At 34.8% G+C, this 24,381-nt stretch overlaps 2 protein-coding genes across 3 annotated transcripts in view; one reads left to right on the forward strand and one right to left on the reverse strand.

Annotated features, from left to right (window-relative positions):
- Arhgap6 (Rho GTPase activating protein 6) overlaps positions 1-24,381 on the reverse strand; it is a 457,476-nt gene that overhangs the window by 100,438 nt on the left and 332,657 nt on the right. The gene's annotated exons all lie outside the window — the stretch shown is intronic.
- Amelx (amelogenin X-linked) lies at positions 18,987-23,247 on the forward strand. Its single transcript, XM_027946486.1, has 5 exons — positions 18,987-19,040; positions 20,971-21,018; positions 22,301-22,342; positions 22,434-22,478; positions 22,753-23,247. The coding sequence occupies exons 1-5, from the start codon at positions 18,987-18,989 to the stop codon at positions 23,245-23,247; spliced, it is 684 nt and encodes a 227-aa protein (XP_027802287.1).

Below are 24,381 nucleotides of genomic sequence, written 5' to 3' on the forward strand. Positions count from 1 at the left end.
TAGGAGTAAAATTGCTGGATCATATGGTAATTCTCTATATAGCCAAAATACAAAATAAAATATGACTCAAAACACTAAAATTTGAAAATATATTTTAGAGCAAAACTGGTTTTCTACTTCATTTTTTGAGATACAGGCTTCATGAACAACCATGAGCAAACCCCATACAGTGTTTGCACTTCATATATATCAGCCATTAGTGCTTATGCCAAGATGTGAAAAGGAACATAATCCTGTAGTTTCTTTTCACAAGCTAATGATCACAAGTGGCTTAAAAATTTTTGTTTCTAGTGTTCTTTTTTTTGGGGGGGGGATACTGGGGATTGAAATCAGGGGCACTTAACAACTGAGTCACACCCCCAACCCTTTTTCTATTTTATTAGAGAAAGGGTCTCACTGAGTTGCTTAATGCCTCTCTTTTGCTGAGGCTGGCTTTGAACTCAAAATCCTCCTGCCTTAGCCTCCCAAGCTATTGGGATTACAGGCATGTGCCACCACACCCAGCTCTAGAGTCCTCTGAACTTAACATTTGATATTGACCTCTCAGCTAGACTATAAGCTCAATCATATGGCAGACACCATCTTATACTTACTCCATCTCCTCAGTGCTAAAAAAAGGATTTAACTCATAGTAGGTACTTGGCAAACATTCTTTGAGTGATACACTGCTTTCAAATGTATAGGCACTGTATCAACACATAGGCTGTGGAAGCTTGACTACTTTTCATGAAACCAAGGGATTGCTGCTATAGCTTTCCAAGTCTTATTTGCCTCACCTTAAAAATGGGTATAGTAATATCCCATTTATTTACTTGTTGCAAAGATCAAATGAAATAATGTAAATAAGGCACTTGGATATACATAAATATAAATATATATATTGTTCCCAACTTAGAATGTTTCAACTTAATTTTTTTCAACTTTTTGATGTTGTGAAAGTGAACCTATGCAACCAATCTTTTTTTTTACTTTCACTATAGTATTCAATAAATTACATGAGATGTTCAACACTTTTTTATGAAATAGATTTTGTGTTAGATGATTTTGCTCAATTAAAGGATACATATGTTTTCTGAGCATATTTAAAGTAGGGTAAGCTAAGATATGATGTTGGATATGTTAGGTGTATTAAATGTTTTGATTCATGGTACTTTCAACTTATGGTAGGTTTATCAGGAAGTAACCCCATGGAGGAATAGCCATACATATGAAATCATATGTAGAAGGTTACCTTGTGATCTTTTTCTAGCAAAACTGCACAAGAGAAAGGACAGGTATATAGTTCTGAAACATTTTACAAAATGCTTCATTAAGGTCTATTATTAACTTCTTTACTAACATAAATTTCAGAGCAGTGGTTCTCAATGTAGAATACATTTTTTAAGTACTTGTGAAACTTTTAAAAAATATTTATGTCTGGATCTCATTCTACCTAGTTTCTGAATTAATTGTTCTGAGCAATTTTTACTGTTTTTGAAAAATAACATGGGATCTTTAAAAATATTAATGATCAATTTATGTTCACATTTTAATGCTAAAGACTAATTCTTTATATCCAGCATGGCAATTTTACATGTTAAAATAAAGCACAGTTCAGAGTCTAGCTAGCTACTTTCAGGGAGATATTTTTGCCTATATCAGGACAGAAGCTAAAAATAAAATTCTGCACAGAATGGTCCAAAAGTCTTGATTTAATTACTCTGTTCTTGATTTTTATTGCTCTTTGGGTGAGGAAAAAACAAAACTTAATACCACTTGCAAGACTGTCATTCCATACAGAGAGAGTCGATAGGGTGAGAAGCAAATAAACAAGAAAAATAATCACCTGAGCTTATTTCTGACTCTGTGGAACACTTGACCACACCTTCCAATGTTGAGAAATGGAGGAAGCCTCTGAGACAGATAATGTAGAATAATGACCCTCTAAAGATATCCACATCCTAATTCCTGGAACCTGGGAATATGTTGCCTTATAGGATAAAAAGGACTTTGCTGATGACATGAAATTCAAAACCTTGAGATGGGGAAAGTGTAATAGATTTCCAAATGGGTTCAATGTAACCACATGGGCCCTTAAAATAGAACAACCTTTACTAGCAGAATTCAGAGGGAGATGTGACTACAGAAGAATGGTCAAAGAGATACAACATCACTGTTCTTGAAGATGAAGAAGCCAAGGAATATGGGTGACTGCTTGCACTTCCAGAATTCTCTCCTGTAGTTCCCAGAACAGTCTTAACATATGATTTTAGTCAAGATCTGTGTCAGATTTCTAACCTATATAACTGTAGGATAATGAATGTATACTGTTTTAAGGCAAGAAAATTGTAATTTGTCATGATAGTAATAAAAATCTAATATGGAAATCTATATGCCTGTGAGAAACTCATAAATTATTTATGAGTTGGTTTCCCACACTCTTCCATAATCAAATACATTAGAGAAAGTTGTGCATGCTAGCTCCTTCTTAAATAAACAATAACTAAGGTATAACAGAGAAATCCTGCAGAGGGAAAAATTATAACTTAGAGTATCTCCTAAGTACATTTGTTAGAATCTCATCTCTTTTGCATTTTTATTTTCCAAATGTCTTTCACATTGTTCAACTTTCTCAAAGCATAGTTGGAAAATGATGGACTAATTCCACCTGCTCAGTTGAGAATCTCAAGGCCTAAAGAGAAGTGACTTGCCAAGATGGCACATCAACAGCACAACTTTGGCCTCATGTCCCATTTGGAACCCATTCCAGGATGCTACTCTGTTCCATTATGAAGAATAATGCTTGGTTTCCTATTGTCTGTGTTTATGAAAGTTAGGAGAAGAGGCTATCAGACAAGAATCAATCCAACAAAGCTTCTAACAGATTACACTGTCTACTCAATTATATCTAAAACAATATAGTTGCTTTAGTACTTAATACATTTTATTATTTAAAATATGTTCAATCAACTATTGAAAGTTTACTAATCTCATATTAATGAGAGTAATGCAATAAAATATTGCTTAATGCTGTTGATGAAATTCATTTTCCACAAATTCTTGTTTGCATAAATTCTAACCTGAGAAGGAACAGGAAGATACAACCAAATGTCTGACTTTATAGTACTTAAATAATGCTTTTTCCATATTTCCCACTGCCTATTCCAAGAGCTGTAAGACCATTGTACTTTAATGATTTTCAACACACCGTTTCCCACATTGTTTTCCTGAATACAAAAGTGAACACTTTCTTCTGCTCCCTCAGTCTCATAATAATAATAATCATAATAAAGATAATGAACAATAAAGGTAATGCCTTTGAATACTTATTTGGGGCCAAATGCCATGCTACATGCTTCACATTAAGCATATTACTTAATCTATACAACTGGTTGAGCTAAATATTACATTAACATCTGGATTTTACAGATGAATTAATGGAGGCACTGAGAATTTAGGTACTTTGCCTAGATCACATAAGTTGTGGAACAGAAACCTAAACACTGATTTAGATCCAGAGTCCTCTGTAAGCATTACCCTAGTTGTCCTCAACTAGGGAGGAATCTGTCTCCCAGGGATATTTGGCAATACCTGAGGACATTTTTGGTTGTTACAACTAAGAGAAGTGCTACTGGTATCAAACTGGTAGAGGCTAGGGATGCAATGCACAGGACATCCCCACCACAAAGAATGACAGAATCATAAATGTCAATAGTTCCAAGATTAGGACATATTATCATAGCTAAATGCCTCTAAATGATAGGGAGTTGTGAATGTGACATTTTTTTGATAAGACATGGTTTTCTTTTCTAGGTCAGAAATTGCAAGTACAACCTGGAAAAAAAGTTATCTCAACCTGGAATCAAGGGTACTTAAAGCCATAGGGTCAATTTGGTGCATATTCTTATAGCATCAGTTTATTCAAAAGTTTAAGATGACAGTTTGTTTCCATGTTCTAACATCTTGAGGCATTAGGTCATTTGTCTTTTTGTCTTTCAGTAGACAAATGAGAGAGGCACTAGCTCACTAGACCATGTCTAAAAAGGGCCAGAAAGAAGATATTGGTTTTCTTTAGCTTTGCCTTGTATTCTAGAAGACACACAGCAGTGTCTGTGTGTCACAGATAATGGAAATAGCAACGAGATGCAGCCAGAATAGTTTGTGTGGGGTGCAGACCTAGCTTAAAAGTCAAGATTTTAGTTTCAGGGAGCAGTTCTGCTATTCCTATTCAAAATGTAATTAATCATACTATTTGACCTACTGATTTTATTTCTAAGAATCTATTTTATAGGGATGTTTATTAAATGTGCAAGATACATTCAAAGATATTTACTTTAACACCATCTCTGATAGCAAAAAAGTCAACAGTAAAAACAACAGAAATGTAAGCACATATTCACCAAAAGATGTGTGACAAAATGTTCATAGCAGCATTATTCACAACAGCTGCAAACTATAAACTAACCAAATGTCCATCAAAGTAGAAAGGATAAATTGTGGTTTATCCACATAATGGAAAACTTCAGGCAATGAGAATGTAAAAACAAACTCCAACCCCCTATAACAATACAAATGAATCCCACAGATATCACATTGAGCAAAATAAGTCTGATACTAAAAGGAACATACTGTATAATACCACTAATGCAAAGTACAAAAATAGGCAAAACCAACACATGGAATAAAAAGAAAGAATAAGGGTTATCTTTTGAGAGGAGTGACTAGTAGAGCCCTTCAGAGTGTTGGCCAGTTGGTCTTCACCTGGCAGGTATGCTCACTTAATGATTGCAGAAATCATTAAGTTGTATTCTTATGAAATGTGTACTTTTCTACATGCATATTATACTTTACCTATATGAATGATATATAATATTAATGTATAACATGTAAATAATTATATTTTATCATATATTTAAAGAAACATCAACTACCTAAGTGTCCATCAATGGACAAAAGCCTAAATAAATTATGAGATATCTATTCAATGGAATTATGTACAGCCACAAAGAAAAATGAAGTAGAACTATTTGTATAAACTTGGAAAGATGTATACTATGTATAAACAATGAAGTTACAAAACAGTGTAAATAATATGTCTATTGCAGTTTCCCAGAAAGTCCTGGGATTACATTCTCAAATGGTTAATAGTGGCTGTCACGTGAGGATGAGATTCTTAGGGACTTTGACACTCTAACGCATTTCTATGTTGTTGGGACTTATTTACAAACACATATTATGTTTTTACTGCAAAAAAGGACACAGAAAACATTAAGATGAACAAAAAGTGCCTTAAATTTGAGATGGCTATATTATTTTCTTATTTGTGAAGATTTGGGTTTTTGATGGAAAAAAGAAATGATAATGGAATAAACACAGCGCCTTCCCTTCAGGGTTGCTAACTGAACCCAGTGATAGAGGTCAGGATGGTTTGTTGCTGGCAATCTTAACAATTGATTTAAATTAGCACTTGTTTGCAGGCTGCTCCACATTTAAATCTACTTGTGGTGTTGCCACCGCAAATGGGATACTTGGCCACACAAAGAATGTATCTACAAAATGGCAAAACAACTGGATTTGTTTGATTAAATGAACAAAACCATATACTCAGAGGAAGGAAAAAATCAAAACAGATACACCCAAAGTAACCCACTGAGATGGGTGGTTCACAAAATACACCAATTTATTGGATCAACATGTTAGCAGCCTCATGTGGACTCTGTGAGAAATCCAGTTTGAAATGAAATACTTATGAAAAAATCAAGAGGCCATAAAAAACACTTCTTTGTCCATCATTAGCAAAGATTTTCTGTGTATTCATTTTGGAACTGCTATTATGCTAAAACTATGTGTAATAATACTTTTATAATTATAAATAAATTGTGTTGAGCATTCTTAATTCTACCCAAGGCACTGAAAAAAATCACCTAGAAAAAAACTCAAACATTGATTTGAGAAAAATTGATAAAGCTACAACTTTTCATATAAAGGTCTAATTAATAGGCCAAAGTAACAATTAATTCATAATGTGGAATAAGCTGTGTCCCAACATTGGGTGTACATTATATTGAACTGAAACAGAATTTCTGGAGATAGCACCTGATCATTAATATTTTTTAAAGATCCCATGTTATTTTTAAAAAACATTAAGAATTGCTCAGAACAATTAATTCAGAAACTAGGTAGAATGAGATCCAGACACAAATATTTTTTTAAAAGTTTCACAAGTACTTAAAAAATGTATTCTACATTGAGAACCACTGCTCTGAAATTTATGTTAGTAAAGAAGTTAATAATAGACCTTAATGAAGCATTTTGTAAAAAGTTTTAGTACTACATACCTGTCCTTTCTCTTGTGCGGTTTTGCTAGAAAAAGATCACAAGGTAACCTTCTACAATGTTATGATTTCATATGTATGGCTATTCCTCCATGGGGTTACTTCCTGATAAACCTGCCATAAGTTGAAAGTACCATAAATCAAAACATTTAATACACCTAACATATCCAACATCATATCTTAGCTTACCCTACTTTAAATATGCTCAGAAAACATATGTAACCTTTAAATCATCTAACACAAAATCTATTTCATAAAAAAAGTGTTGAACATCTCATGTAATTTATTGAATACTATAGTGAAAGTGAAAAAAAAAAGAGTGGTTGCATAGGTAAGTTGAAACATTCTAAGTTGGGAACAATATCTATATTTATATTTATGTATATCCAAGTGCCTTATTTACATTATTTCATTTGATCTTTGCAACAAGTAAATAAATGGGATATTACTATACCCATTTTTAAGGTGAGGCAAATAAGACTTGGAAAGCTATAGCAGCAATCCCTTGGTTTCATGAAAAGTAGTCAAGCTTCCACAGCCTATGTGTTGATATAGTGCCTATACATTTGAAAGCAGTGTATCACTCAAAGAATGTTTGCCAAGTACCTACTATGAGTTAAATCCTTTTTTAGCACTGAAGAGATGGAGTAAGTGTAAGATGGTGTCTGCCATATGATTGAGCTTATAGTCTAGCTGAGAGGTCAATATCAAATGGTTAAGTTCAGAGGACTCTGCAGGAAAATTTCTGAATTGGTAGGAGATTTTTCCTGACTGGATTCCCTTCAAGATTTTTCTCTATATACAAAGTTTTGATAGGAAAAGTGAGAAAAATATACTGCACAGGAGGCAGAATAATGTCCCCTCAAAGATGTCCACATCCTAATCCCCAGAAAATGTGAATGTGTTATGCTACATGACAACAGTTGAATTTGTAGATGGAATTAAAGTTACTGATCAGATGTCTTTAAAAAGTAAAGAGGCTGTTTTGCATTATGCACATGGGCCTAATATATTCACCTTAAAATATGAACAAGAAGAAAGAAGAGTCACTGTCAGAGTGATATGGTATGAGACTCAATTGGCCATTGCTGGCCTTGAAGATGGAAGAAGGGGACTATGAACCTAGGAATATGGGTAGCCTCTAGAAATGGGAAAAGGCAAGAAAGTGGATTCTCCTAGAGCCTCTAGATATCACAGTTAAATTTAGCCATGAGACCCACTTCAGACTTATTACTTCCAAAATTATAAGATAATAAATGTGTGGTAAATTAAAAGTTGTGTTCCATTTGTGTACAATGAATCAAAATGCATTCTGCTGTCATATATAACTAATTAGAATAAAAAACATAAAAATAAAATAAAAAATAAAAGCCGTAAAAGATATTTACATCTATGATTCTGAAACTGTAATTTATCTTCATTAGAGGGGGAGTCTTAAAGTACACTAAATTTATTTTAGTACTTCAGTACACTCATAGTGAAAGGTTTGTACTTATTACTAAAAATGTGAAAAGTACATAAAAAATAAATGTGTGGTATTTTAAGCCACTAAATTTGTGTTCATTTGTTATAGTTGCTGCATGAACCCAATACACTTTGTCTTTCCAATTTTTCCTTTGAGATGCAATCTCTCTTTGTTGCTCAGACTGGCCTTAAACTCCTGGGCTCAAACCACCCTCATGTCTCAATCTACTGAGTAGCTGTGATGACAGATGTGTGCCACCATGACTGGTTTGTCTTCCCTACTTTGGAAGGCAGAAAAAGAAGGTGAAAAAAGAGGAATTTTGTCCTAGTAGATTTTACCCAAACTATTACATCTCTAGTACAAAATCCTGGCCTCTTCCTCAGGTCTACTGAATGAGAATCTGCCTTTTATCAAGCTACCCAGGATAGTCACATGCTTTCTAACAAGTTCCCAAGTATGTTGGTCCTAGTGGTTTTCAGACTTAAACATTCATGAGGATCATAGGGCAGCTTGTTAAAACACAGATTGCTGGGTCCCTCCACTGGAGCTTTGGAGTCAGTAGGTGCCAACCAGGACTAATAATATATGATTCTAACAGGTTCCCAAGTAATGCTGATGCTGCTGGCCCAGGTACCACATTTTAAGAACCATTGATTTAGACATCACTAATGAACATGTTAAGAGAAAAAGAAGTGATATATATCATAAAACAAAAATCCATGACTGTATCATTTTCATAACTCATATTTAAAAGGTGGGTGATCTATTTATAATCTATAATTCATATACTTGCTGTGTGAAAAGAGTACCACAGAGTCCCAAGTTTTTGGGTAACACCTACTGGAAAAAAATCACCACACCTATGGAACACTACATAATCAAATGCATAGATATATCATCCTAAAACCTTAAAGGACTCTTTCATGTGTATTCTTTTCTCCACACAATCTTCAATATGGCACAAAAGTCATCTATGGGTATTGACATTGCCTGCATCTTGGTAGAGAAACTGAGGCACTTGGAATTTAGTTGAGTAAGATTTCTGAATTTCAGTACTACTGACATTGAGTTTGAGTCATTATTTTGGGGCCTGTCCTGTGCATTATTGTATGTCTAATGAAATCTCTGACCTCTACCCACTAGATGCTAATACCACTCCCACTCCCTCAATTGTGACAATGAAAAATTCCTCCAAAGATTATAAAATGTCCTCTGAAGGGAACAACCATCCCTAGTTGAGGCCTATTGACTCACTGGGTCATCTGGTTCTCATGCATAGTTTTAAGGAGTGCAGCTCAGTGGTAGAATATTTGCCTAGCAGGCACAAGGTAGGGGTTCCATTCCCAGCACAACAAAAAGTAAAAAGGGAGGAGGGTTGGGGAGAAAGAAAGAAAGAAAAGATAACCATTACTTTGTAATATAGCAATTTGGAAAGAAGCTATTGATTTCCACAGTACACCTTAAACCAGAATGGAAAATTGACCACATGATAACTTAGGCTGATCTCTATGGAGCTGGGACTCCTGGAAGGTGCTAAGTAAGGAATAGTTCTTTCCATATAGACCACCACACATAGTTTTTCTTTTTTTATAAAGTTTTTCTCTTACCCAATTTTTACAGATGATTTGTGAGACTAAACCTCCTTTAGATGCTCTTTGACATTCTAAATGGCAGGGTGAGAAAATAGGCAAAAGGGTAAATCTCAACAATATGCATATTTAAAATCTTGAAAGCTTCATTGGAACATGTCTTTTTAAAAACATTTATAGTTGTAGATGGACAGCATATTTTTATTTTATTTGTTTATTTTTAGGTGGTGCTGAGGATTGAACCCAGTGTCTCACACATGCTAGGCAAGCATTCTGCCACTGAGCTACAGCCCCAGCCCCAGAACATGCCTTTTTAAATAAATTTAAGTCAGCCCAAGTTTAAGGAACTCAGTAATATCATTAATGTAAGTAAGAGCTAAAAAACAACATTCAGGAATTGCTATTGTCCATGAGAAATGAGAAGAAAATTTACATTTTGTATTTACAGAAAAGCCACTGTGTAGCAACTTATAAACACAATCCAGGTTTCAGTCAAGATCTCAGTCCGATAGCACTGTTATTCACAGGATATGGAGTCCTAGAGGGTCAACATCACACAGACTAAGGCAGTTTGAAAAAACATTTGCTTATAATCGAGGGTAAAAAAACATGTCAATTATTATCTCAATAATTTTATGATTCCCACTCTGAGTAGGGCAGATTCTAAGAACTGGAAAGGGTTATAGACATGTTTTTCTTCAACTCGTTTGTTTATAAATGGAGTTTCCAGGGAGAATGAGAGGTTCCTTCACTCACACTTTTCTGAACAGAAAAGAGGTCATGCTTATGCATTGATTTCCTGAAATTTCCATGTTTCTAAGGTCCACGTGCTTCCTCTCTTTCCTCCATTCCTGAAACTAAGTTAGATTGGCAGGATATGATCAAATGTGATTGCCCACTTTGTTTTCATTAGCCATGGTATAAATCAAATCTCATGCTTCCTTTTGCTTCTCCAGGAGTGTTTATAGACTGCAGAATAATTTTAAAGCTGATTTAAATAAAACTTTTTGAGAACCAGAACAGCCCAAATTCAAATGCAGGCACTTTTTGATTTATTGACACCATAGTTCTAGTCCTTTATAATGAATCAAAGACTATTGGTATATGCCACATAACTTTATTTTTTTTTAGTAAGCTGAAAAGTAGGTGCTGTTCCCCACCAGATATTTTTGAGCAATGACTTCATAACTTTCTTATGTTCATATATGAATACACCTCAGTGAATCTCCACATCAGGTACAACCACATGAATGTGATCTTAATTAGAATTAGATGTATTCCATATATGTATAATATGTCCAAATACACTCTACTGTCATGTATATCTTAAAAGAAGAAATAAAATTTAAAAAAATACAGAGCCTAAAAAATCACTATTGTACTTCTTTTCCCTATTCACCTTTTTACTATTTTCTAAAGGGAATGACAAAATTTGGGGACTCAGAGTCCAAAGTTTGGAGCTTCAGGGACCTAAAACTGTGGCCTCTCTGCAACAGCACACTAGATCTAGGCACCATATCATACATCCCTATACACAGCTAAGTTTTCAAGTAACTATAGATATGTGCTTCTTAACTGGGATGATTTTTACCCCCACTTTCCCCCAGAAGATATGTGTCATGTCTGGAGACCCTTTTGGTTTGCCACAATTTGGAGGCTGGCTGTTGCTACTGGCATCTAGAGGGTAGAGGCCAGGGATGTTGCTCAGCATCCCACAACAAGGAATTATCTAGCTCAAAATGCCAAGAGTGCTAGAGGTTCTCAGAGATTCATTTTCTAAAACTCATATGACTATTTATATGAAATATTCAGAACAAGAAAATCCATAGAGACAGAAAATATTGATACTTGTCTAGGGTTAGGAAGTGGTGAAATGGGTAGTGACTGTGAATGGGTATGAGATTCAGGTGATGGAAACTGTCTGGAATTAGTTTATGCTGATGGATGCAAACTTTGTAAAGATGCTAAAATTATACCAAAAACACTCAGTTGCACATTCTAAATAGGGAAACTTTATGGCATACAAATTATACATCAATAAAACTATTAAATATTTTTCATAGATTTTTTTCATTAGTTTTTATTTTTTACTAAACAAGAACTTATATTATGGAGCATTTTTGCCAAGAGAATAATCTCTAGCAACACTTTTTAATTGCAACACTATATTTAATAGGAGAGACATTAAAATCATGCTGTTTCCTTTTTAAATACATCAATGTCCAGTTGTTCCCATAATGTTATCATTTGCTCTTGATTGCTGAGGTATGCTTCACTCATCTGTGAACAAGTAGGACAAAAGTGCCCAGGTTACAGCAGAGCTGGAGCCCAGAGTTCTTGCCTCCACTCTAGCCCTTGATGTCATGTGAAGATGGCCAAATCATCTGACTATTTTGTTTCACCTTCCCCATTCTTAAGACAAGTCTCAGCTTCCTGACAAACTCTCCTGTAAAAACCCAAGAAAACAAACATGGTGACAGTAAATGCTCAGTGCCTCACCACTACTGATGGGACACAACTCAAGCCCCACCTCCCAACATTTAGGGACTCTCTCTATCCCCCTTAGCCATCTGCACCACCATTTTTCTATGTAAAGTCCCCAATACTGCTCAGCTTCTATCCCTTTTGCCATTGTTATTTCTTATGACAGCCCTATGATGGAACAGACTATATATATCCAAATCTTTCACACCCTCAAAGCCCAAACATTACTTTTACCCAAAGCCTCTGGTTCATGATGAATGATGACAATTTTTAGGCAAGAAATTCTAAATTCAATTGCTAAGAGCACAGAAGAAACACAAAATATTACCCCTTTGATTTCATCTTCTCCCTAGTAGCACTAGATTCCAGTCAGTGCACCACACACCAAGCCACCTCCAGATGGGTGCCTTTGTGATAGCCCTAGCAAACTTCTGTCTTCCTTCAAAGGTTGGTTTAAAAATGACCTCCCCATTGTAACATGAAGCTCATCACTTCTAATCCCCCTTAGCTGCCTCTATTTTTTTTACATTTCCATAGTCCCTTTTACCTTCTGATATATTCATTTGTCATATCTATTGTTCACAGTTTCCTTCTGTGAGATTGTGAGAGGGATTTTTGTATGTTGTAGTCACTGATGTAGTCAAAGAACCTAGCATATGTCTGGCATGTGGAAGGTGATTAATAAATATTTAAGTATGTAAAATGCTTAGTATCTAGCACTTAATTAAAGTTAACTTCATAATTGTCATAGTTGTCATCATCATGAAATTTATCATAGTGAAGGAACTCTCATACTATTATTCTGCACCACTGTTCTGTGTATCTATGTTTTACATAATTGTATAAAGACTATAAGCTTCTTGGGGGCTGAGAACATGCCATATATGCATTTTGGTATGTGTCTTTTTAAAAATTGAGATAAAATTTACATATCAAATTCACCACTTTTACAGTGTATGATTGAGTGCTTTTAGTATATTTACAATGTTGTGCAACCATCACTTTTTTCTAATTCCAGAATATTTCATCACCCAAAATAGAAATCCTATGCTCATTAGCAGCCATTCCTTATTTCCCCCTTCTCCAATCCCTGGGAACAAAGAATGTACTTTCTGTCTCTATATATTTGTTACTACAGGCATCTCCTACAAGTAGAATCATTATATATATATATATATATATATATATATATATATATATATGAATGACATAAATGACTCTACATATATTCCTTAACTTAGAGCAATATTTTCAAGGTTTTCCCACACATCAATAATCTATTCCTTTTTATGGCTGAGAAATATCCATATAAATATTGTGGTATCTATGTGTGTCCTAGACTTGGATATTATAAATACTCACTAGACTAGAACTAAGTTATCTTCTCATCTTATGCCTGGTTTATTTCATTTCTCAGTATATTAGTTTAAGATTTAGACAATACATGTATCATGATGTGATTTTTTTTAAAAATAGAAGTTTGGAAATATTCTTAACTTCTATCACTGAATTTTATATAGTTCAAGGAAGTGTTGAAGAAGTTACCAGCTGGAAATCTATTTGGTGCTCTGTCCATGATAGAGAGGCCATTAGCAGAAATAATAGCCAGAATGGGCAGCAGGAATGACAACACAGTAAGAACTAGTGACATTGCTGGCACTGAGGTCCTACTATGGATTTCTTTTTCCCTGTAGAATTGGAGATCATAGGAAAATAGTATTCTGACATTTTACATTTGTGTAGGCAGCTCCTGAAAGATAAATGTATGTTACTAAAGCAGATAATAAGATTTTTCTGTCCAAGAACAAAAGAAGAAAAGAAAACCTTATATATCAAATCATGATTGTAATAATTTCCAACCTTTTGACTGATGAGTTATTTCCTTTGATTTCTTGAATTTTCTTATTTTCCTCCTCCAGAAATTAATAAATCATCACTTTTAATATTGGATCATATTTAAGAATCAAAATGCATACTGAATAACGTCAGTAGCAGTCTTCTATTGATACTTTCCCAGTTTTCAGGCATTATGGTAACTATATAAAGGAGTCAAGTAGCTAAGCTAAGTCATCATGGGTCAATGTCCCAACCACACTTCTGCCCCAGGCTGTCCTCTGCCAAAGACCAAGTTCTTTCCACCATATCATGTTGTTTTTATTTAGAAAGTACTGATCTGTTTATGTGTCTGTTGAACCCCAGTAGGAAAGTGCAATTTACTCTGGTTTATTTTGTTAAATAAACAGGAAAAAAAATGCTTGTTTTTACATTACTGTGCTACCTCTATTAACATGGATGTAACATTTTCACTCCCGACAGTTGCCAGTTAATTATAACCCAAACAACACACTATCCATGTGCATATAATTTCCCTTATTGAAAGTTGCTACACCAGATAGTTACCAAATGCCTACAGACCTTTCAAATTACAAGCTGTATGAATTCTTCCTGTGAATGTTTATATTATTAAGATATTACCTACTTGCAATCCAAAAGGGCTTTCTCACTTTAAAAAAAATATTGTGCTTTTTGTCTTGGATTTTATATTTGACTTTTATTTTCCCTAAGATTTAGACATGTATTGTCTAAATCCTAAGAAAGTATGTTAAGTAAACCCAAGGTCTATGGAATATCTAGCATTACCCCTCCTCACTCTTGCTGAACATGAATGAGAGAATATTATAACCCAAATTTCTTGCACTTTTCCTGAATTTATTGTATTCAAAGATTGTTTAAAAAATAAAATAAAATCTGAGTTACCCAGAGACTTTCAGGAATGAGTGTCTTAGATAACTATGGTTAATATTTTGGTGAATATCTGCCCAAATTGATAGAAGAGGGAGGGTGGGAGAAAGGATTTTATAGAAGGGAGACCATTCTTTTTCATCTCAGCTATTCAATGATCCATATAAATCACTACATGATTTCTTTGTGAAGACTTCACATCAACTAAGAACATTTTCTATATGTCATGGATAACTTTTGTGCATTTTAACCAATTAACTGTCCAGAGATTACTTTGTATGAGAGATTTTTTTTCCAGGTACAAAAGAGCTCCCAAGGAGGTATAAGACACAATTCATAACTTCCAAGGATTGCAATATGGCCAAAGTCTGAAATTTTATCAGAATCAATTAGTGGCAAAGTACGTAAGTTCTGAAGATGGCACAATTCCCACACCATCTCAATTAAAAAAGAATCCAAGAGAATGACATTTTTTTAGTATCTGCAGAAACATTTAAAAGCCAATTTTTACTCCAGTTACATAAGAATACCTATTCTTGAAATTATTCCAGAATATTGGTCAATATTGGACAATCCTGGGCCTGCCCTAATAGAAGACTCAAGAGTTGAGCTCTTACAGATGACAAGAAAGACTTGTAGATCTCATAATAGTGGACTTCTCCAAAGATATACTTCAAATGCTGGTAAGATCCAAGAAGTAAAATTCAATGCCATTAAAGTGAAATTCTTGTACTTTTCTCACAGGTGAGCCATGTGAGCAGCCCTGCTCACCTACAACATTCCTTTATTTGTAGTGAACACATGCTTCTAACAAGCTTGGACATGTAGTTTTTCAGCACACTGTAAATTAAAAATGGTAAATTAGAAGGGGAGAAGTTGCAAGCATAAGCATCCTGGGTATAGCAAAATGTGATGTGCTGCATCCAAGAGAAAGAATAACAATTACAAAAAAATGGCAAAAGAACTCAATTATAATTCACAAGGGTGTTTATACACTTATCATTTTGGAGAAGAGCTTTTAAGAACAGTAAGAAATTCACATATCATTTGTTCCCTATTGTAATACCAACAGTCTGAGATTCATAGGTGTTCAACACACACACACACACACACACACACACCAAAAGAATGCACAAGTAAATAAAGACACATTCTGGGACCATTTGATTGTATTTGCCTCAGAGACATTGCCATAGAAGAAAATATTTTATGCTTAAGATTCATTTTTAACAAAGAAAAGAAATATTTAGCTTCAAAAAGCAAGAGAAATAAAAACACAAGTCCTCTGAAAATGTTATAGCCTTCATGTAACAAAATAAGTAGTTGATCTAGTGAATCTGTTGTCTTTTATAAAGTCAGCTTATACATAAATGAAATACTGGCTTACAGAAAAATATCAATTAAAACTTTGTATTTTCTTCAAAACTTCAGTATTTTTTATATTTTATTATTTTCTTTTCTCTATATTTTACTGGCATATTATAATTATACATAATGGGTGGGATTAATTATATTTTATTATCATGTATGAATTGTATATATTTGGGGTAAAGTGTAAAGTTTTAACACATGAATACAGCATGCACTAATCAAGTCCGGGTAATTAGCATTTCCATCTCCTTATCACTTCTTCATGCTTGGAGGCTTTGTGCTCCTCTCATCCAGATTTTCTTAAAATAGATTAATGTTAACTACAGTCATCCCCCTGTTCTGTGAAACATAAGAACTTAATTTTCTATTTAATTGTGCTTTGGTATTTGGTATCCCATCTTTCCTTATTCCTCCTCTCCCTATCTTTCCTAGATTCTAATCACTATTTTACATTCAGACCAACTGTTTCAGTTTCCACATTGGAAAGAGAACACACAGCATTTTCTGTCTTTGTCTGGCTTATTTACCTTAACATCATATCCTCTATTTCCATACATTTTGCTGCAAATGACAGGATTTTATTCTTAGTGACTGAATAATATTCTATTGTGTACGAGTTCCACATTTTCTTTATCTACTCACCCATCAATGTGTATCAAGTCTGATTTTATAAAGCTCTTGTAAATAGTGCCTCAGTAAATATTGTCATGGGTAGGTATCTCTTTGGTATGCTGATTTCATTTCTTTTGGAAATATACCCAGAAGTAGGATTTCTGGGTTATATCGTAGATTTCTTTTTAGTTTTTCAACTGAACATTGGGAAGTTACATTCTCATTTCCTCCAACAATGGGACATCCTTTCCAGCCTTTGTTATTGTCGTTTGCCAACATGAGAAAGTGGAACTGGTGTGGGCAAAGGTAGGATGCCATACAGAGAGAGATCAGGTTTCTTTTTGGAGTAGGGGAGAAAGGAAAATATTCCCTGTGATATATTTTTTGTAAGCATTGAAATACATTTTAAGTGTGCTGTCTGGCATATACCATGTCTCTTTCTTTGTACTTTCTATGTTAGTATAAGTTTTGCTACAGTAATAACCTTGAGGTCATGATTGCTTGGATAGCAAATAGGTTTCATGATGGGCCCAGAAGAAGGGACTTTGTTCCCTGTTTTGGTACACTTTAGAGTGGTGATAAAGGAGTAGCCACAGGGAACAATGAAAATATCTTAAAGGACAGCAGTAGAGCACTGATTATCATAAAATTATGATCCCTCAGAGACATACAGGGGAGAGCTTTGGGTTTTTACCAGAATGGGGGTTTGAATCAATGTATCCTGATCTGAAAAGGCTGGACAACCCTTGTGGCCATTGTGATTACACTAGGGAAACTCAACCATCTACCTTTTTTTTTTTTTTTTAAGAACAATGTTGTTTGCTAGAATGGCAAAATAGACAATGGTATAATACTTCTTAAAACTAAATTTGAATATATCAGCATGTGCTGTCAACTAATTTGCTGACTTCAAAACAACCTGATGAAACTTTTCCCCTCCTAAACCTATTATTGCCTGTAATGAAAGACTCTACATGCACTAATCACAACATACAGCCTTAATGTTGATCACAGCTTCTAAAAATTCATGATATGGAGATTTTTAGTTATACTCAACACTTTTTTCATTCAGAAGCCTGATTGGTTGTTCTAGATACCATGAATGATATATATTGGACTTGTAGTTGGAAGAAATCTAAAGGATCAAGCATCCCTGAGTTTCAGACAGAAACTTATCAGAATACATTCAAAGGTATGTGGATTTTATTCATAATTTGGTATATTTTATTGTGCCTTTTTCTGAATTTTATGTTTCAATGCAAATATATTCTACATTTCTAATACTTTATGCCATCAATAGTTAGTTACTTCTTCAGTTGGACCATAATTAAATTAGGCCCTGATTTATTTAGATGAATCATTTTGCTTTATAATGCAGTAAAGTGTTTGTATGTATTTATTAAATTTTAGATTCCAGAATCCCAAAGCTCTTTTTGAGTACATATTTTTCAACAACATGTTTATTTTAATTGCTTATCAATTAAAATAAAAATAATGTTCTCTCAGGCTGTGATCCACTTCTTCAAAAACCATTTTATTTAATTTTTATAAAGTGGAATCATCAACAGAATGTTTTTTTTTTTCATATTAACTCAAATATTAAAAACAGATTTAGGAGGTAGAAAACTTCAGCATACTTTTAATAGTCAGCATTATTACATGTGATATATTCTTTCCACATAAACATCAAGATTTTTCTTCTGACAATTTTCCAAGCCTGTCAATAATTTGTGTGACAAAACAATGTGAATATTTTGGGATAGCCTGACAGTGCAGTGTCAAACAAAAAGATGTTATTGACTGAAGATGGAATCTTTTAGGCAAAAATCATTCAAAATTCAGTAAAGAATCTCAGAATAGTAGTGCTGTCTTCTCTTTTTTGTTCAATCACATCTTTAACTCCATCTCTGAAATTCAAAGGTGTTGAACTTCACTGAAGTTGAACTTGCCTGAAGTTCTATAGATGGGAACATTTGGAACATCTCACTCCCTTCTTAATCTATTTTGGAAAATTACTTAATAGCTTCTCAAGTAATTAGTCTTTGTTTTTAACAGTAGCAATGCCCAGGTAAACTGTACAAAAATATTTCTGTGGCTTCTTGTTCTAAAAGTATAAAACATTGTGCACTTTGACAACTGACCAATCTTTTAGAATATTTATAACATATAACTTGTTAAGCTCTCAGCCTCATTTTAAAATATATTTTTATAACTATTCTGACTGCAGAAAATAATATGGACTGATAACTTGAAATTGCATATGAATGAAGTCACCTCACAAAAATTGCCCCATCTTTCTTATTATCAACATATTAATGTAGATTATGTATGTTTTATGGAATATTAATTATGTTCACATTTGAGAAGAGTTAAGAAAAGATGTTGTTAACATTTCAGAACCATCAAGAAATGGGGACTTGGATTTTGTTTGCCTGCCTCCTGGGAGCAGCCTTTGCTATGCCTGTGAGTAAAATACCCCTTGAATAAGCTTAGAAATAAAAATTTGTCCCATAGTTGGTAAATTTCAGGGTTTAAAACAGTATAAGAACATACATACTTAAATGTCTCTGTGTTGAATAAAACCTTAAGGAGTTGTTTTCTTTTTAAGTATATTACCAAACACCTCCTCCAAAGGTTCTGATTCAGTACAGCTGGGGTGGGGCCCAGGATGCTGCATTTTAAGAATTACTCCCAAGAGGTTCTGTTGAAACAACTTGTAAATATCACTGTCCATCTCTACGTGGAGGAATCTTGTGAAGGGACCCTTGAAAGGTTTCCAGAGAAAATATTTCATCATCCTTAGGAAAATAATACAAAACTATCTAAAACCAATTTCTCACAAGTTTTCCAATCTCTTCTTGCCCTCCAAATACCACTGCTGTTACCCTGGAATGGGTAAAATTTCTGTGTTAGGAATTCCTGTCTTTGAACCATTTCCCTGTTCTCAGAAGCCTCACCCTTTTGGGCACGTCTGCTAAGTAGGTAGTTTGGCTTTGTTGTCCTACCTATGCCCAAAACATATTGGTATGTTTTACATTCTAATGAACCAAAGACTAGGAAATCTGATCCACTCTGTAGACACAGGTACTTAAGGGCAGAGAGCTTAGGTCACATAAAGGCAATGCCTTTTGGTGGCATAAAGAGCAGTTGATACAACCAGAAGCCAGTAAGCTTGCATACCTGCCTCCTCTCTTCCTTTCTTACCCATTAGACCAAGATTCTGTGCTCTGCCTTCCTGAAATCCTGCATTGTGGCAATTCCTAGCCCCTTGAGGGACCCCTGCATTACAAATTCAGCCCCCTTTCCACTCCATGATTCAACACCTGCACTCCTAGAGGGCTTATATCAAGACAGTATAGGAAATGCAGTTACCTGACTAAATTAACTCATACTCACAATGAGAGTGAATAACTCCTCTTATAAAATACAAGCATTTAAAAAAAATAGAAAAGTCAACTCTTAATTAGCCCCATGTCTGAGAGAGTTTCTTCATCATGCTCTCTCCTCTCTTCTGTACACCAGGGACATCCACAATGCCATGAGGCAGGCATGAGTGACTTGACTCCCACTTCAGAAAGAACAGACAGTCCTGGTTTAGATAATTATTCAGGTTGCTCATTAGTTTGCACATTCAAATTTCTGCCATAAATCCATTGATAGAATAATAAAAAGGATTGGCCTAAATGTCATAAATCAAGGCTTTCATTGTCCAGGAGAGGGATTCAGGATATTTCTATTTTATCGCACCCATCTTGTTCTCACATTCATTAAAAATTCCCACTTAGTTGTTCCTTTTGTTAGGGTGTATGTGTTATTTATTTATTTTGCCTGCTAAGTATGAGGAATTCTTCTGATACTTAAGCACTTAATAACCTGATATATAAGAAACCTTTTGTGAGACCATTCTTTTCACCTTGGTATTTTTAAATTGTGTTACAAAACATACCTCTCCCCAACATGGAGTGTTTCTTCAAAAAGTAAATTGGTGGGTGGGATATGATAGGATTCCTTGACAACATGGGGTGGATGGGCTTGTCTGATCACTGGAGAATAAATGTATGATGGCTTCTATTTCCAGGTCTCCCACTATAAGACTATAGCCCTGGAGAAAGTCATTTAGTTGTTTTGGACCTCTTTAAAACAAGAAGGCTCCTCCTACACAGTATACATGTTCGAAGTAAAAGTAGATCTCAAATATATTCTGCACTATATAGATTTTTTTAAAAGTATCTTCAGTCTCCCTTAATGTGAACAATATTGACTTAATCTGTTCCTTTCTCCTCTTTTCCTCTCTCTCTCCCTCTCTCCTCCCCTTCTCTCTCTCTTTCTCTCTCTCTCTTTCTCTCTTCTTCTCTTTCTCTCTTTCTATTCTCCTTTCCCCTTCCTATAAAAGCTACCACCTCATCCTGGGCACCCTGGTTATATCAACTTCAGCTATGAGGTAATTTTTCTATTTACTAATTTTGACCACTGTTTGAGTTAAAAATGTGCTGAGCTCAATAAAGACTAGTGTGTTGATTCTTCAAAATGTTTCTCAAATGGTCCCACTTTTTCAGTTCCCTCTACTAGCTTCCCAGTTTAAGCCCTGGCAGATGGCCTTAAGCCTGCATTGTCTCAGCACCCTCCCATTTGGCCACTCAGACTCAGTATCTCCTCTTAAATATGGCAATAATTTTATCCACCATGAACTACCACTTAGGGAGGCTCCATAATAGGAAAGAAAGTGAACTCTGCTTAAACATCCTTGTTTTATCCCATCTCATAAAATGTGGGGATTGGGTAAGATGTTATTTAAGATCCCTTCTAGCTCAAAAAATTCATGATTCTAACATGTTCACACTCCATGTGTGTCTCTTATTGGCTTTACTGAAAGATAAGTGACTTAGTGATATCTACATGAGAGACTCTGCAGAGTAATGGAAGCATAAGAGTTCTAGAAATTGGGTTAGGTTTATTCCCAAGCCCATACTAAGTCCATAATCTTGGGTAAATCATTTTCTCTCTGAAAATGTTTTACTCATCTGCAGATTAGAAATAATGATAACCACACTTCAAAATACTGTTTGGAGGAGAGATTAGTTAGTGGATATGAAAAGCGCTATATCACATGTAACTTGACAAAGGTTAATAACTAATTAGAACAAAATAAAAAAATAATAATTTTAAATTTTACCAATTAAATTCCATACTATTAAATGAAGGAGCCCTAAATCTGAGTTTAGCCAAGTATATACTTTTCAGAAAGGGATGAAACTCTTACTTGTCTCATAGGTTGAGGTTGCAATCTATGAGTCTGTTTATACATACAAGCTGAAGAAAAATGTTAGTAAGAATTTGAGGCAAGATTTTCTGATAAACCTTAAATGATTGACATATTTGACCAGTAAACATGTGTTTCAAGAATGACAGTGTTTCCACCTCCTTTAATTCCACTGTGTCATCAAATAAAAATAATTAAATTAATGCTATATCACATTATGATGTCATAATTTTTTTGCTTGTTATTCTCTTGCTGTAGAATTAAACACAATTACTACTTTTGCAAATGCAGTCAAGCTAATGAACATCTTTAAGGATTCATGATCTTGTCCACAAAAATGAGTGTGATGATACTTGCCTCAAAACATGTGAGAAAACATGAAAAATGTGTGAGATGCATGTAACACAGTGCCTGACACATAGGAAGCACCAGACAAATGTTTACCTTCTTCTTTCTTTTGTAGAAATCACATTCTAAGGCTATCAATACTGACAGGACTGCATTAGTGAGTCTATATTTCATACTGCATTAGTGAGTTTACATGTTGGATGAAGCTAAATTAAATCAAATGTATTCTAATATCTCTTTCTTTTAAGGTGATTACCCCTTTCAAGTGGTACCAGAACATGATAAGGCAGCCGGTATGTAGATATTTTGTTCTTTATTCCCTTAAAATATTTAGGTATGCATTTAAATTCCATTATTAAGCAAAATATCATGTCTACTCCACATACAGACACTAATGAGAATTTTAGTTTGTAAAAGGTCATATCTGTGTACATAGTTGAAAATTCTTGCAAAGGAAAAAAATGACTAAAATATTCATATGGTCATAATGACAAAGAAATCATTGCTACTTCTCCAGTTGGAAGTCAACTGAGCCAATGGTAAACCTGACTCTCTGTTTCTCACCAGTATCCTTCCTATGGTTACGAACCCATGGGTGGATGGCTGCACCACCAAATCATCCCTGTGCTGTCTCAACAGCATACCCCGAGTCACACCCTTCAGCCTCATCACCACATCCCAGTGGTGCCAGCTCAACAGCCCGTGGCCCCCCAGCAGCCAATGATGCCAGTTCCTGGCCACCACTCCATGACTCCAAACCAACACCACCAGCCAAACCTCCCTCCACCTGCCCAGCAGCCCTTCCAGCAGCCCTTCCAGCCCCAGTCCATTCAGCCACAGTCTCACCAGCCCATCCAGCCTATGCAGCCCATGCAGCCCATGCAGCCCATGCAGCCCGTCCAGCCCCAACCACCTCTGCACTCCCTGCATCCCCTGCCACCACAGCCACATCTGCCTCCGATGTTCCCCATGCAGCTGCCCCCCCTTCTTCCTGATTTGCCTCTGGAAGCTTGGCCAGCAACAGACAAGACCAAGCGGGAAGAAGTGGTGAGTATACACTGAAGCTGCTAAGAGACAAATCCTGGGGGAAAATGGCACAACAGAATTGTGCAGTTCTAAATTCTCAAACAACTCCGGATGTAAAGCTGTAGTAACAAGCATGTTTTGTAACTTTATATTATAAATCAGTTTATATATATGACTAGGTAACTAAGATCATATCTTTTATGGTGGGTTTAAATTCTGAAATTATTTAATTCTTACCAGAATATATAGTACTGAAACCCTTTACTTTTGAGAGTAACAATAAAAAATATCAGTTTTTATATTTAAAAGGTTTGACTAGCTAGAATAGGCTAAATTATTAAAAAAAGGAATAATTTTGGGGAGTCAGAAGGTACCAATATTTGAACAAGGTACAAAAGGTCGATAGAAGCTCTCTTTAAAGACCTAAAGGAAGGTTACCTGTCTATAGTAGACATCTAACTTGAATGAGGCTAAAATACACAATTATATTCTTTTTTTAGAGCTGAAACTCTACAGATTAAGCTTTTAGAAAGAAGTTGTCACAGTTTAGCACTAAATGTTCTTCCATTGAAGCTCTTTCAAACAAATGGGGATAGTCATTATAACAATCCTTATCATATCTATAAACCCTATGAGATTATGTGATTCTGTCATATATATGTAACCAAATATGACTCTAATTTATAAATGCAATTGATGGTTTTCTACTGAGAAGCAGAAAGGAGTGAGGTGGAAATGACCTGGATAGGGAACCAGGGCACCTGGGCTCCATTTCTGGTTTTGCCCTCAAAGAGGAGGCAGTATTGTACAAATTATTTCAAGTTTATGGGTGTTTTCCCTTCTTTAAAATGGGAGGAAGAAACGAAAGCAGATAATTAAAAAATATCTTTTCAAATATAAATGCCATAGTTTCCTAATAAACAATTATAATGTGTCATACATGGCTTCACAGTTGTGAGCATATTTATGGAGAAGAATAGGCAAAATTTTTGAAAATTAACCAGGATTGAATAATCTGGTGCCTACCATTAATTAAAATATATTCTTGGTTTGTATAGAAAATACATTTATCAGGGCTGGGGTTGTGGCTCAGTGGTAGAAAGCTTGTTTAGCACATGTGTGGGGTGCTGGGTTTGATCCATCCCTAGAACCACATAAAAATAAAATAAA

The sequence above is a fragment of the Marmota flaviventris genome, chromosome X, assembly GCF_047511675.1.
Source record: "Marmota flaviventris isolate mMarFla1 chromosome X, mMarFla1.hap1, whole genome shotgun sequence".
Taxonomy (NCBI): domain Eukaryota; kingdom Metazoa; phylum Chordata; class Mammalia; order Rodentia; family Sciuridae; genus Marmota; species Marmota flaviventris.

Coding starts and splice junctions, on each gene's coding strand:
- Amelx (XM_027946486.1), top strand. CDS start 18,987: ATGGGGACTTGGATTTTGTTTGCCTGCCTCCTGGGAGCAGCCTTTGCT. Junction 19,041..20,970: donor GAGCAGCCTTTGCTATGCCT/GTGAGTAAAATA, acceptor TTCCTATAAAAG/CTACCACCTCATCCTGGGCA. Junction 21,019..22,300: donor ATATCAACTTCAGCTATGAG/GTAATTTTTCTA, acceptor TTTCTTTTGTAG/AAATCACATTCTAAGGCTAT.